Source organism: Oncorhynchus nerka, linkage group LG15 (assembly GCF_034236695.1).
Source record: "Oncorhynchus nerka isolate Pitt River linkage group LG15, Oner_Uvic_2.0, whole genome shotgun sequence".
Classification (NCBI taxonomy): domain Eukaryota; kingdom Metazoa; phylum Chordata; class Actinopteri; order Salmoniformes; family Salmonidae; genus Oncorhynchus; species Oncorhynchus nerka.
The window spans coordinates 33,368,666-33,384,139 of record NC_088410.1 but is presented as its reverse complement, the minus strand read 5'-3'; the positions used below and the strand labels follow the sequence as shown (position 1 = coordinate 33,384,139).

Here is a 15,474-nt window from a genome sequence, read left to right as displayed (position 1 = left end):
CGAACTGTTGTGTCTTCCAACTTTGGTCTAATAATTGTCCCATAATCTCCAAACTTCCCTTTCAATTGCTTCCGTGCTTTTCATATTGTTTCTGTAAGAAACATTTCAATTTAGCCCTATCCATATAGGCCAACTCCTGCGACTGTGAAAAGGGTTCATGGTTCCAAGACATTTGATGTGACATGTGCATTATTAGCATATAATCGAAGATGAAAAATGTGAATGACCACAGACCAAAAAAACCTGTCAGTCAGAATAACAAGTACTATGCTTTAAATGTCCATAAACACTAAGATAGTTAGAACATTTAACATACAAAAAAATATATACTTGCTTGCCCAGAAATCTTGCTCCCCTAAAAATGTGAGCCGGAACTAAATGATATACACTTAAATTGTCTTCCATGTTGATGGTGGTTATATATTCAAATACACACTTATAACAGACACCTTTTCTATTTGAAATGTAAGGAAATGTAGGCTCAATTACATACGAATTATTAGACAGACAGTCTAATAGACAGCAACATCTGTGCAGTCTACTATGACTCGACAGTTCGGGTATGCTGTCTTGCCTGCGACAGGCATACGCTTCTGTACAAACTGCCGACTGGGCAGCTGCTTGAAACGATGATGCATGATATTGCACCAAAACGCTAAAGCAGTCAGCAACGGTCCCTCATTAAAAGTCAGACTCAGAGACGAATGAGGGCCAGGAACAGTCCATGAGACTGAGCTTTCTGTGTCTCTCCAACTCTTGGCCATCTTTTGCCGGCTTCCCTTTGAAAAGAGAGCCCCAGTAGTGCAGCTGGCCATTTCGCTTTGGTCGAAGGAAGTCATATAAGGTCAGAAAGGTAATGTAATCCGTCAGTCCGGTGTAAAACCATATATCACCAGCACTTCCCTGGAAGGAGAAGGTTTTCCTGTGCAGCTGCCTCTGGAGGTCTTTGATTTTGGCTTCAGCCTTCTCCAGCTCGGCAGTATCTATACAGTTTCCCTCCTCATTCTTCTCACCGAGTTCCCTCATGGACGCAACCATCTCTGCTACCTGACAAATAACCAGAATTTGCAATTAGTCACCCGTATGTACTTTATTGTTTATGTATTACTGATAGAGCTGGAGGCAGGTACCTTAACATCATTGGGAGGCTAGCTGCAGAGGCTTGCAAGGCAACTGCTAAGCCATCAGGTGATGTATCAGGAAAGGGATTGAAATATTGAGGAGTGGTGGGCCCTAACTCCATCTGTGAGCTCCATAATATAGAAGGATATACAATTACCATAATACACACTACCCAGATGCATATTAGGAAGGAGCTCAACAGTCAGCAAGGTTCAGCTCTCTCAATGTGTCACTCCCTTTACTGGTGCATATTGGTCCACTGCACAACCCTAATATACAGTACCAGTCAAAAGTTTGGACACACCAACTCATTCAAGGGTTTTGTCTTTATTTTTTACTATTTTCTACATTGTATAATATTAGTGAATACATCAAAACTATGAAGTAATGGAATCATGTAGTAACCAAAAAAGTGTTAAATCCAAATATATTTATATTTGAGATTCTTAAAAGTAGCAACCCTTTACCATGATGACAGCTTTGCACACTCTTGGCATTCTCTCAACCAGCTTCACCTGAAATGCTTTTCCAACAGTCTTGAAGGAGTTCCCACATATGCTGAGCACTTGTTGGCTGCTTTTCCTTTACTCTGTGGTCCAACTCATCCCAAACCATCTCAATTGGGTTGAGGTCAGGTGATTGTGGAGGCCATGTCACTCCATCACTCTCCTTCTTGGTCAAAAATCCCTTACACAGCCTGGAGGTGTGTTGGGTCATTGTCCTGTTGAAAACAAATGATAGTCCCACTAAGCGCAAACCTGATGGGATGGCGTATCGCTGCAGAATGCTGTGATAGCCATGCTGGTTAAGTATGCCTTGAATTCTAAATACATCACCTACAGTGTCACTAGCAAAGCACCCCCACACCATCACACCTCCTCCTCCATGCTTCACAGTGGGAACCACACACGCGGAGATCATCCGTTCACCTACTCAGCGTCTCACAAAGACACTGTGGTTGGAACCAAAAATCAAACATTTGGACTCATCAGACCAAAGGACAGATTTCCACCGGTCTAATGTCCATTGCTCGTATTTCTTAACCCCAGCAAATCTCTTCTTATTATTGGTGTCCTTTAGTAGTGGTTTCTTTGCAGCAATTCGACCATGAAGGCCTGATTTATTTGGGCTGCAATTTCTGAGGCTGTTGACTCTAATGAACGTATCCTCTGCAGAAGAGGTAACAATGGGTCTTCCTTTTCTGTGGCAGTCCTCATGAGAGCCAGTTTCATCATAGCACTTCATGGTTTTTGCGACTGCACTTGAAGAAACGTTCAGTTATTGAAATGATCCGGATTGACTGACCATGTCTTAAAGTAACTATTATTCTACAATGTAGACTGTTGTTTCTCTTTGTTTATTTGAGCTGTTCTTGACATAATATTGACTTGGTCTTTTACCAATAGGGCTATCTTCTATTTACCACCCCTACCTTGTCACAACACAACTGATTGGCTCAAACATATTAAGAAGTAAAGAAATTCCACAAATTAACTTTTAACAAGGCACACCTGTGTCACGTGCTGACCGTAGGTCCTTTTTTATGTCTCTATTTTAGTTTGGTCAGGGCGTGAGTTGGGGTGGGCATTCTATGTTTTGTGTTCTATGTTTTCTACTTCTATGTGTTTGGCCTGGTATGGTTCCCAATCAGAGGCAGCTGGCAATCGTTGTCTCTGATTGAGAACCATACCTAGGCAGCCTGTTTTCCCACTATGGGTGTGGGTAGTTATTTTCTGTTTAGTGTTTTTGTTGCACCTTACAGAACTGTTTCGTTTTTGTCGTGTTTTCTCCTTTGTTATTTTTGTGTTCGGTTTAATAAATATAACATGAACACTTACCACGCTGCGCATTGGTCCGATCCATCCTATTCCTCCTCAGAAGAGGAAGACAATCGTTACAACCTGTTAATTGAAATGCATTCCAGGTGACTACCTCATGAAGCTGGTTGAGAGAATGCCAAGCGTGTGCAAAGCTGTCATCAAAGCAATGGGTGGCTTCTTTGAAGAATCTCAAATATAAAATATATTTTTATTTGTTTAACACTTTTTTGGTTACTACATGATTCCATATGTGTTATTTCATAGTCTTTATATCTTCACTATTATTCTACAATGTAGAAAATAGAAAAAATATAGAAAAACCATGCAATGAGTAGGTGTGTCCAAACTTTTTACCCGTACTGTATATATATTTGTGTTATTCAGATTTTTTTTCATGGGGTGCTACTGCACCCTCAGCACCCGTTCTTCCCGCCAATTTATGCTTGCGAGCATTGCACATGCGGTGTGTCTTCTCGAGAGATAGGGTGCATTGTTTTTTTTGGGGGGGTGGGGGCGCGCACAAAAACACAACTGTTATCTTTTTACAGTTTTTAGAATAGGTTTCACTTTTTCTGTAGTCGCTGTGGTTGGTGTTCTGTTGTTTTTGTACTGTAATTATGTTGTACTGCCAGCAGATGGCGGGAATAACACAGTATATAATCTATGACCACCTGCCTCACTAGAAAGAGCCAGAGTACCAAAGCCTCACAAGAGCAAAACGCTAGATAGAGCCATTGGGTCATTCATTATGCAAGTATTACATGGGTGCAATGATGCAAGATAAACAGCATGTCACACTATAGTTGACTACTAGAGCACTGGGCTAGACCAGTTAACCTCTTCTTCTTCATTCACTTCTCTTCTGTCTAGGTGAGTAACCTCCCAGGGATCCTCCTCCCTGTGAACACTCTGATGGGAGTGTGTAAAAGAACAGCACAGTCTAACAGACACAGATCAAAACCTCAGATTAGAGCAGGCCGGGGTACAAGAAACCAGTGTGAGGCAGCGGAAGGGGTTTTGCATGTGTTTCAGACAGGAAGATCATGTCAGGGAGAAGTGGCTCCTTCACCCCACACACTGACTTTGATCTGGCGATGGGTCGTACATATGACAGACGGCAGGATGGGTATGAGACAACCCCTCCCAACCCAGAGAGAGACCATCTCTATTACATACACTCCAGGTAAAGGCAGTGGCGTGTATTCACGGATGACAAGTGAAGCCAGGCTTCCCCCAATAAATGTACCAGGAAAAAAACATACAAAATAATGTATCTTTTGTCTCACTGTGTTTCATCAATTTCATTCAATTTTCAAAAGGCTAAATGTATTTCACTGGAGAAAGCATCCAAACGAAAGAAACAGCACATCTCTGTCTCAGTATGTGTAGCGTATCTATCTGATGCTGTCTGGTCAAAAAGAGTATGCCATTTTTGCTGCCAGTAGAATTGAATCCAAGGGATGCCAGCGAGCATTTGGCCTCCCTTGATAATTTTTCAAAAGAATTACAGCCAATCAGCATTGAGCTAAACTGAGCGAGCTTAGCTGTGATTTGTCCTGATGCACCAAAAGAAAGTGTCAAGGAAAGCCCGTTTGGATTTGGATTCAGACCAATCACACCAGAAGCCAAACGTCATTGACAGAAAAAAACTAGAATGTTTGCATCTCGTGTTGTTTTCCCCCGGAAGCTAGCTAGCTAGCTAAAATCAGCCCTTTTCTAAGCTAGCCATGGATGGAGGTAGGGATTTGGACTTGTGGTTTTACTTCTCGATACTGGCCAATGATTATAACGCGATTCTGTTCCAGCCATAAATTACACCATTGTGCCCCTGGCCCGAGAGGATGGAAATTCAACAGGTAGCTAGATGTAGTAGGCTAATGTTAACGAGCTGACCTGGCGCATCATTGCCCATGAAAGGAAGTTAGGCTAGTGATCAAGCATTTTAGCCAGGTAGCCTCGGAAAACAAAAGCTAAAAGTGTGTACTGTATAACAGTCATAGACTTGTTTAGGCAACATGAAAAAGGATGGCGGAATTGGTGTTTCTCTACAAGCAGGGTGAGTCAACATGTTTTTATCTATTTGCATGCACACACACACATATACCAAACGCACACAGAAATCAGTACCATGGACAGGCACATATTTAGCTTAAGTTGATTGGACTAAAAGTTTTGGGTATAGTTTAGTTGTCACTCGATTAGACTAAGCAGAGGTGATTAGATGATGTTGAAATGATGCTGCAATAGTGGAGGCAGTTCCTGTTTTCTTTGCGACTTGCGGTAACAGACCTATATCTATCCTACCATGCCTTTCTAAGGTCTTCGAAAGCCAAGTCAACAAACAGATTACCGACCATTTCGAATCTCACCATACCTTCTCTGCTATGCAATCTGGTTTCAGAGCTGGTCATGGGTGCACCTCAGCCACGCTCAAGGTCCTAAACGATATCTTAACCGCCATCGATAAGAAACATTACTGTGCAGCCGTATTCATTGATCTGGCCAAGGCTTTCGACTCTGTCAACCACCACATCCTCATCGGCAGACTCGACAGCCTTGGTTTCTCAAATGATTGCCTCGCCTGGTTCACCAACTACTTCTCTGATAGAGTTCAGTGTGTCAAATCGGAGGGTCTGCTGTCCGGACCTCTGGCAGTCTCTATGGGGGTGCCACAGGGTTCAATTCTTGGACCGACTCTCTTCTCTGTATACATCAATGAGGTCGCTCTTGCTGCTGGTGAGTCTCTGATCCACCTCTACGCAGACGACACCATTCTGTATACTTCCGGCCCTTCTTTGGACACTGTGTTAACAACCCTCCAGGCAAGCTTCAATGCCATACAACTCTCCTTCCGTGGCCTCCAATTGCTCTTAAATACAAGTAAAACTAAATGCATGCTCTTCAACCGATCGCTACCTGCACCTACCCGCCTGTCCAACATCACTACTCTGGACGGCTCTGACTTAGAATACGTGGACAACTACAAATACTTAGGTGTCTGGTTAGACTGTAAACTCCTTCCAGACCCATATCAAACATCTCCAATCCAAAGTTAAATCTAGAATTGGCTTCCTATTTCGCAACAAAGCATCCTTCACTCATGCTGCCAAACATACCCTTGTAAAACTGACCATCCTACCAATCCTCGACTTTGGCGATGTCATTTACAAAATAGCCTCCAATACCCTACTCAACAAATTGGATGCAGTCTATCACAGTGCAATCCGTTTTGTCACCAAAGCCCCATATACTACCCACCATTGCGACCTGTACGCTCTCGTTGGCTGGCCCTCGCTTCATACTCGTCGCCAAACCCACTGGCTCCATGTCATCTACAAGACCCTGCTAGGTAAAGTCCCCCTTATCTCAGCTCGCTGGTCACCATAGCATCTCCCACCTGTAGCACACGCTCCAGCAGGTATATCTCTAGTCACCCCCAAAACCAATTCTTTCTTTGGCCGCCTCTCCTTCCAGTTCTCTGCTGCCAATGACTGGAACGAACTACAAAAATCTCTGAAACTGGAAACACTTATCTCCCTCACTAGCTTTAAGCACCAACTGTCAGAGCATCTTACAGATTACTGCACCTGTACATAGCCCACCTATAATTTAGCCCAAACAACTACCTCTTTCCCAACTGTATTTAATTTATTTATTTATTTTGCTCCTTTGCACCCCATTATTTTTATTTCTACTTTGCACATTCTTCCATTGCAAAACTACCATTCCAGTGTTTTACTTGCTATATTGTATTTACTTTACCACCATGGCCTTTTTTGCCTTTACCTCCCTTCTCACCTAATTTGCTCACATTGTATATAGACTTGTTTATACTGTATTATTGACTGTATGTTTGTTTTACTCCATGTGTAACTCTGTGTCGTTGTATGTGTCGAACTGCTTTGCTTTATCTTGGCCAGGTCGCAATTGTAAATGAGAACTTGTTCTCAACTTGCCTACCTGGTTAAATAAAGGTGAAATAACTCTGTGGTTCTAAATCAATACTTGTTTAGTGGTCTGAAAATGTCGGAAACATTACCTTGGTTGACAATGCTGTAGGTCATGTAACGGTTTGTTACATGCAAAATGCATTGTGGACTTCACCAGACAGGTCTTTGCTCTCAGATTTTGTGACGAAACAAAGGTGTGGTTGAATTTATTCTGCCACTGTGCCTTCTCATTGTCTCAGCCTTTAGGCCTATATATCATGGTGTCAAGGCATATGAACAGCCCTTAGCCGTGGTTATAGAGCAAACAACACAATTATCACAACACATAGGTTGTAAAATGGTTATTTTATTTCCTGGCTTGGCTTCCCCGGTGATTTTATCTACGCACCGCTACTGGGTAGAGGTAGCCTATGGGCCTGTAGTCATAAAGCATCTCAGCGTTGGAGTGTTGATCTAGGATCAGGTCCCCCCCACTGTCCATATAATCACATAAATGATCTAAAAAGCTAAACTGATCCTATATCTGAGAGACTGTCTGGGTTGTAAGCACAGATCTAGGATAAGAATTAGCTTACACTCATTCCAATAGTAACCATTAATGGGTACATGTCAAACTGACCTTAGATCAGGACTTGGGCATATCATCTGACCACCTATGTCATCCAGTTAATCAGCATATTTCTCTTTTGAAACATTAGGTTACACTGTGTGGTGTTGAGTGTAACCCAAGCATGACCCATGATAAGGGCACCCACACCCAATCTGCTACATTGCTCCTCCATGCTCTCTGTAGGAACTCTCTCTGTTGTGCAAAAGTGGTGAGATAGTTAGTGGAGTAACCATAGAGATACAGGGCCAGTTTTCCGGATCAAGCCTAGCCCTGGACTAAAAAGCATTCTCAATGGAGAATCTACATTGAAAGAGTTTTGAACGTAATGGCTAGGCTTAATCTATGTCTGGGGTTCTACTTTCTATGTGTAGAACTTCCTCCTAAAAACAATGTGATTTGTTCTAATGTGAAACATACAGTACCCGCGACAACAGGAAGTAACCAACGTCACAACGGTAGCTTCTTCATAGTGATTGTTTTATTATTCTGTCGTCGTCGATCTACGTTCAAAGGCAATCAAATGCTGTGACAGACATCAGGGGACATCATCATCCTCCAGTTTGAAAACGGAAACGTTTTTAATTCACGCACATCATGAAATGACGTCATAAAGCAACCATGTCAGATATACATACAAAGACTTTCCAGCATAAGGTAAACAATCACATCGTTTTAGGTGTCAACCACCGTATGATCCCACTCCGGAATAACGAGTCGGACGGCTGCAAATGGACGAGGAAATAAACCATAGAATGATACTGGTAGCAGACTGGAGACTATTGTCACCGAAGTGAAACAAATAGTGAGTGCAGAGTGCAGTGTTATGTCATATTTAACTAGGCTTAATGAATGGTACACTTTCTGGCGGCCTTCGCACTGTAATGAATGACTGACTGACCGAGGAGAGAGTAAATATTGACCATGGGAGAGTGCAAGGCTGTCCAGGAACCGAGAGACAGCGTAAATAGACAAAGTTTTGGACTGGGTCCTATTTATCAGGCCCCTTGAGAGCAGCGGAATCCACCGTCTGGTAGCGTCAACTAGCCTGGTAGAAGACACTGAATGTCGAACGCAGCGTTCAATCTGGTTCAACCAGGCCAAGAGTCAACCAATAGGATACCAGTCTCAACTCTATACCTGCTGAAACATTGACCCCTGTAATCACATAAGGTCTAGGGCCAGGAATTTTCCCTGAACACGTGACATGACTTGGAAATACTCCAGATCAGATGGTCAGGTGGTCAGGAAAACCTCAGGGTCATACATGTCATATGATTGGCTGAGAATACAGACACACCTGAAGAGGTAAATACATGTCACGTACAGAAAATACACACAGGCGTCACACTTTAGTGCTTTTTTTACATAGTGTGACATAGTGAACTTTGAATCGGGGGGAGGGGCTTTGCAACAACAGCAAGGCAACACATAGCCAGCCTACAGTTCATAGCGAAACCACGTAAGCAAGGTTTCTCCTGCCCTCGCATTTTCAAACACCTGCAAGTCAATCGGACTATCAGTTCATTGGAATGGCTCATTGCAGTTCATTGCAGGCTAGAAATAACATTGAAAAACTTGCATGGTCCCCTCCCTGCATATTCCCTTCTGACCTGCCTCTTCGTGTATTTCAGCCATTTTACTTCAACAAACCATAAAGCATATTCGAGTAGTTTTCCAAATCAAAGAGTGTAGATAGGGAATAACAAGCAGAGTGGAGGAGAGATCATATGGAATTCCTTGCATTTGAAGTCCTCTTCAAGATTCTCAAAAGGTCCAAAGTAGAGAGTTGAGGACACAGAGTTCAATAGAGGTCATTGGCCCACCCGTTGCGCTAGTCGTTCTGATCTAGAGTCAGTTTGTCAGCATCATTGGTCCTTTAATCTCTTTATCAAGATGGAGGATTCCATTCTGCCTCCGTCACAAGCAGACACTGACTGAAGGATAAATACTTAAGATGTTGCCCAGATCAAGCACTTACGTTGGTCTTTATGACAATTCATGCCCCCCTCTTTCAGGTAACGCTAAACTACCTTTTTCTGTGACTTCTTTTCGCCCGCTGTCAAAAATGTCCCCCTTAAGACGCAACCAAACCGACAGATCATGTGTTCGCATCTAATCGCATAGAATTCCAAAAGCCCTTTTGATATGTCCCATAATCAGACAAAACAAGACTTTGTCATATTCATGTCATTCTGTTAAAAACATAGATCCACACTGCACATTTACATCACACCATTTAGTCATTCCTCAAGGGAAACACTACATAACAACACTCTCTGGCACAAAACATTATGTTTCTCTTTCATCGAATGATCATACTTGAAAGTGAGACAGAAGAGACTGCAGAGCTGAGACGGGTTTAGAGATTCAGACTGGGGTTTCCATAAGGTAGCTCCTAACCAATGGCCGGCATGTGTGGAGAATGGAGACATTGTATTGGTCACCGTATCTCTGCGATCTGCTGCTTAAAAAAGCACTCATTGGTCAACCTGGAGAGACAAAAAACACCAGAGATGGAAAAGGCACTACCCAACTTCCACAAACGCAGGGTGAAATCAGTGAGTGTAGCACTATTCAATACCTTCTTTCATAGAACTAATGATTATAAGGATACTGCCGTTTCAACCCAGTCAACCACTAGCAATCTCCATAAAGAACCCTTACGACCCAATTTAGCTACATTTAGGTCATATTGAATCAGCCCCATCATCAGTTAAGTCTATTGATTGCGGATGGACATAAAACTCTATACCATGGTCTATGATTTATTTGAGAATGATGGCTACATTTAATAATGCAGAAAGCCACTAAATGCCTAAATGGGTAAAAAATGACACAATATGTTCTAGCTGATAGCCGCGCTTCCGCTTTCACACCAGAACAAAGTAGAAATCCTGACATTTTCCAAATTAGATTTCCACCTGAAATATTATTAAAATATAATTTCTGTCTTGAGAGTATTGTATAACTCCCAATCACATGAAAACCATTTAGCTTCTTGTCTCAGAGACTCTGTGCACGATCTGGGTCATATCAATTAGTGCACAGTTTCAAAACGCAACAAGACGTTTTGCAACGGAAAACAAAAATGAGTGTTTCTTATTCAGTTCAGGTAGATCCTCCCTGTCTATTTTCTTCCATTTGGTACTAAATGAATATGATCCTAGAAAATGACAATATGTAGGTCTACAAATAGGGAAGAAATCAAGTAAATGAATTAAAAAACACACATACTAAAACAGGCTCAAACTACAAATATTTAGAGATATACATACACATCGAAAACAATAGAATTTCTCTCCAGTCCATGGTCCTTCTCTCCCAAAGTTGGGTTGAGATCAATAACACACTAGACTAGAGTCTTTGGTCTCTGACATCTTCTTCATTGTCTTTATCTAATAGACTGTAACATAGGATGGTGATGTTATGCATAATGAAAGAAAACGAAGAACGTATAAGAAGGGAGGCCGTTGCCGGAGTCGAGCTACAGCCGGATCCCTTGTGTTTGTTTTTTACTTCAACTTAGGTTCCTTTGCAATGATTCTCTGTTCCGTGTGTCTCCCTCATTGCATCAAAGAATCCACAGAGTCAACTGTAGAGTCTGAGTAATGAAATCTGCCTCTCGCTCTGTGTATTTGCAGGATTTTTGTTCCTCTTCCCATTCTTCCATTCCTCATTTAGGTCTGAAGGTTTCTGAAGTGTCCCTCAAAGTCCTGAGGGGGTGTAAATGGGCCAATGGGGGACGAGGGGGGCCATGTCATTATTCACTTAGCCAATCAAATGTTTTGGTTGACGGGCGTGACATGATCACATGTTTTGGTTGACTGGCGTGACGTAGTTGCGCGGGAACATGCCCGTCTGGCCGTGGCAAGCCCCTTTCCACCAGTTGGGGTCGGAGTTGTCCAGGACCTGGATGAAGTCGCCGCGTCGGAAACCCAGCTCGCCGTCCTCCTGAGGATCGAAGTCAAACAGCGCCTGCACGTACGTTGAATGCTGGAGAGACGAGAGGAGAAACACATGGGTTAGAATATGTGAGGAGTGTAGTCGGGCACTCCTGTGTTCATTAGGGCACTGTCACACCCTGACCTTAGAGCTTTTTATGTCTCTATTTTGGTTTGGTCAGGGTGTGATTTGGGTGGGCATTCTATGTTCTTTTTTCTATGTTTTTGTATTTCTTTGTTTTGGCCGGGTATGGTTCTCAATCAGGGACAGCTGTCTATCGTTGTCTCTGATTGGGAACCATACTTAGGTAGCTTTTTCCCACATGGTTTTTGTGGGTAGTTATTTTCAGTTTGGTGTTTTGCACCTGACAGGACTGTTTCGGTTATTCTCGTTGTTATTTTGTTATAGTGTTCAGTTTCAATAAAAAGCATGAACACGCTGCGCTTTGGTCCGATTCCTCTTCTTCAGACGGCGAAAACCGGTACAGGCACGCAACGGATGTTTTAAAATGCTTTGCAATGGAATAGGAAATTAGTATTTCTTATTGGTCTGTGTACTAGACCCTCTGTTAAAATCATTCTTCTGTTTGGTGCCTAATGAACATTACCCTTTTTTCCGACTTCCAATTGTATTGTACTTCTACTTGTATATTTGTTTCATAACCAACATGAAGGTGACCTTAGTGGATTTAGCTATTTTTCTGCAAAATTGCTTAGTGAACTGTAGTTCACTGGTAATCGGTCATGTTTTTGCATGATTGCTTAGATGAGAATACGTGATGCAATCTCATTAAATGATTGCCAGAGATGAGGATTTCCCTGGTATTCCGTATGATGTACAGGGCTGTGTATACATACATTACCTTCAGAAAGTTTTCACACCCCTTGACTTTTTCCACATTTTGTTGTATTACAGCCTGCATTTAAAATGGATTAAATTGAAATGTTTTTTGTCCTTGGCCTACACACAATACCCCATAATGTTAAAGTGGAATTATGTTTTTGGACATTTTACAAATTCATTAAAAAAAAGAAAAGCTGAAATGTCTTGAGTCAATAAGTATTCAACCAATATGTTATGGCAAACCTAAATAAGTTCAGGAGTAAACATTTGCTTAATAAGTCACATGTACTCACTCTGGGTGCAGTAAAAGTGTTTTTTTATGACTACCTCATCTCTGTTCTGTACCTCTGTACCAATTATCTGTAAGGTCCCTCAGTCGAGTAGTACATTTCAAACACAGATTCAACCACAAAGACCAGGGAGGTTTTCTATTGGTAGATGGGTAAAAAATAAAAGCAGACATTGAATATCCCTTTGAACACAGTGAAGTTATTAATTACACTTTGGATTGTGTATCAATACAACCAGTCATTACAAAGATACTGGCGTCCTTCCTAACTCAGTTGCCGGAGAGGAAGGAAACCGCTCAGGGATTTCACCATGAGGCCATGGTGACTAAAACAGTTCCAGAGTTTAATGGCTGTGATAGTTTTCTCCTAAGGATGGATTAACAACATTGTAGTTACTTCACAATTCTAACCTAATTAACAGTGAAAAGAAGGAAGCTTGTACAGATTTGTTTCTTCTTCTCCAAAACATGTATACTGTTTGCAACAAGGTACTAAATACTCAACAACAAAAATGTGGGAAAGCAATTAACTTTTTGTCCTGAATATAAAGTGTTATGTTTGGGGAAAATACAATACAACACATTACTGAGTACCAGTCTCCATATTTTCAAGCATAGTGGTGGCTGCATCATGTTATGGGTATGCTTGTAATCGTTAAGGACTGGGGAGTTTCAGGATAAAAAATAAATGCAATGGAGTTAAGAACAGGAAAAATCCTAGCGATAAACCTGGTTCAGTCTGCTTTCCACCAGACACTGGGAAATGAATTCACCTTTCAGCAAAAAAAAACTGAAACAAGGCCAAATCTACACTGTAGTTGCTTACCAAGGGGACAGTGAATGTTCCTGAGTGGCCGAGTTAAAGTTGACTTAAATCTACGGGAAGACCTGAAAATGGTTGCCTAGCAATGATCAACCACCAATTTAACAGAGCTTGAAGAATTTTGAAAAGAATAATAGGCAAATATTGCACAATCAAAATGTTGACTTACCCAGAAAGACTCTAATCGCTGCCAAAGGTGCTTCTACAAAGTATTGACTCAGGGGTGTGAATACTTATGTAAATGCTATATGTCTGTATTACATATTGAATACATTTGCAAACATTTCTAAAAACATGTTTTCACTTTGTCATGATGGGGTAGTGTGTGTAGATGGGTGAGGGAAAAAATGTAATACACTTTTAATTCCGGCTGTAACAACAAAATGTGGAATAAGTCAAGGGGTGTGAATACCTTCTGAAGGCCCTGTATCTGTGTGTTTACATGTATTTGTGTGTGTGTTTCTGGGGGGCGGGGAGAAGGACGAGGACGAGCAGAAGAATTAGAAGAGGAAAAAGATGAAGAATCAGAAGAAGAGGGAGATGAGGATAGAATAAACAGAACATTAGTGATTACTGATAAGGTAAAAGGAGGAGTGATATTGGAGAAAAGTGGCTTCTCTAAAGTGTGTGTGTGTGTGTGTGTGTCCGTGTCCCTGTGTGTGTATCCCTGTGTGTATGTCCCTGTGTGTGTGTGTCCATGTATGTGTGTGTGTGTCCCTGTGTGCGCGCGTGTGTCCCCCTGTGTGTGCGTGTGTCCCTCCCTCCTCACCTGTGGGACCTGCTCGATGTCCCTGAGGAAGATGGGCTGGTTGCGGGACACAGAGGTGGAACGGTGGTAGTCCACCAGGGAGTTGAGAGAGTTGAACTTGACCACCCACAGGAAGTACTTCCCAGCCCCGTCACGCAGAACCTTGAAGTGCTGCACGTCATTACCAAACCTGGGGAGAGGTAGCATAGATCTAGAAGTGACTGGTTAAGATTAAACAAGGTGACCGTCCTACTACTTCCATCAGTCCAACCGTTTCAGATCTGTGATGACCAAACCTGGGGAGAGGTAGCATAGATCTAGAAGTGACTGGTTAAGATTAAACAAGGTGACCGTCCTACTACTTCCATCAGTCCAACCGTTTCAGATCTGTGATGATCAAACCTGGGGAGAGGTAGCATAGATCTAGAAGTGACTGGTTAAGATTAAACAAGGTGACCGTCCTACTACTTCCATCAGTCCAACCGTTTCAGATCTGTGATGACCAAACCTGTGGCGGAGGAGGAGGAGAAGGGGGAGATAAGTATAGAATAAACAGAAAGTGAGTGATGACATTAACCGTAGTAACCATCTAAGGACAGCAGTCAAAACACTGGTAAGTCTACATCACGTGGGCACTAGTTTTATAACCATCTGTGTCAGCGCTTTCATGAATGATTTAAGCCCAGTTGGCCCACTTTCCTTCTCACCGCGTGATACCATGAGTTTGGGATTTTGACACAGCTGTGACACTAGGACAGTGCAATTGAAGCAGTAGCGACAAGAATAATATTATATTCTGTCACCTACTGTTAAGTGCTGAACTGGAGTATGTGTACTACTTTTGGCCTACACTCACTCACTCACTCACTCACTCACTCACTCACTCACTCACTCACTCACTCACTCACTCACTCACTCACTCACGACACAGCCTGGGACTAGGGAAAGTTCCAGCTTGCAAAGCTTTGATAAGAGGCAGCAGCGCCCACACTGGAGCCATCTGACAGAGACCAACATGCTTTAGTAGCAGATAACTGTCGGTTAGCCCCAGGTGAGTCAGAGATGACACAGCCAATTAACTTGATATGGATCTGTAGATCTGCACAGCGACTTTACATGAAGACTAGAATGGGAACAGGGTGGCCAGTCACTGCTAGAACAGTCAGTACCTCCCAGGTTAAGCTGGCTGGGACATGGGAGCTGTGCATGAGAAAGCAAGCACTTAGCACAGAGTTGGAAAAAAAATGTAAACAGAACTGATATTGGAGAAAAGTGTATTTTTGAAAGTAATAAAAAAAAAAAATGGAAAACAGATAATCGGTCGATC

The 15,474-nt window shown here is 42.3% G+C and overlaps 1 protein-coding gene across 2 annotated transcripts in view; it reads right to left on the bottom strand.

The window, feature by feature from the left end:
- Positions 1 to 7,962: 7,962 nt before the first annotated feature.
- The window catches only part of LOC115142448 (growth factor receptor-bound protein 2-like), a 40,929-nt gene continuing 33,417 nt past the window's right edge, over positions 7,963 to 15,474 (bottom strand). For both annotated transcript variants that reach the window (XM_029681923.2, XM_029681924.2), the window contains exons 4-5: positions 14,169 to 14,337; positions 7,963 to 11,495 (exon numbers count right to left, since the gene is read on the bottom strand). In XM_029681923.2, the coding sequence (XP_029537783.1) occupies positions 11,310 to 11,495; positions 14,169 to 14,337 (355 nt within the window). In that variant the 3' untranslated portion in view covers positions 7,963 to 11,309. The remainder of the gene's footprint in view (positions 11,496 to 14,168; positions 14,338 to 15,474) is intronic.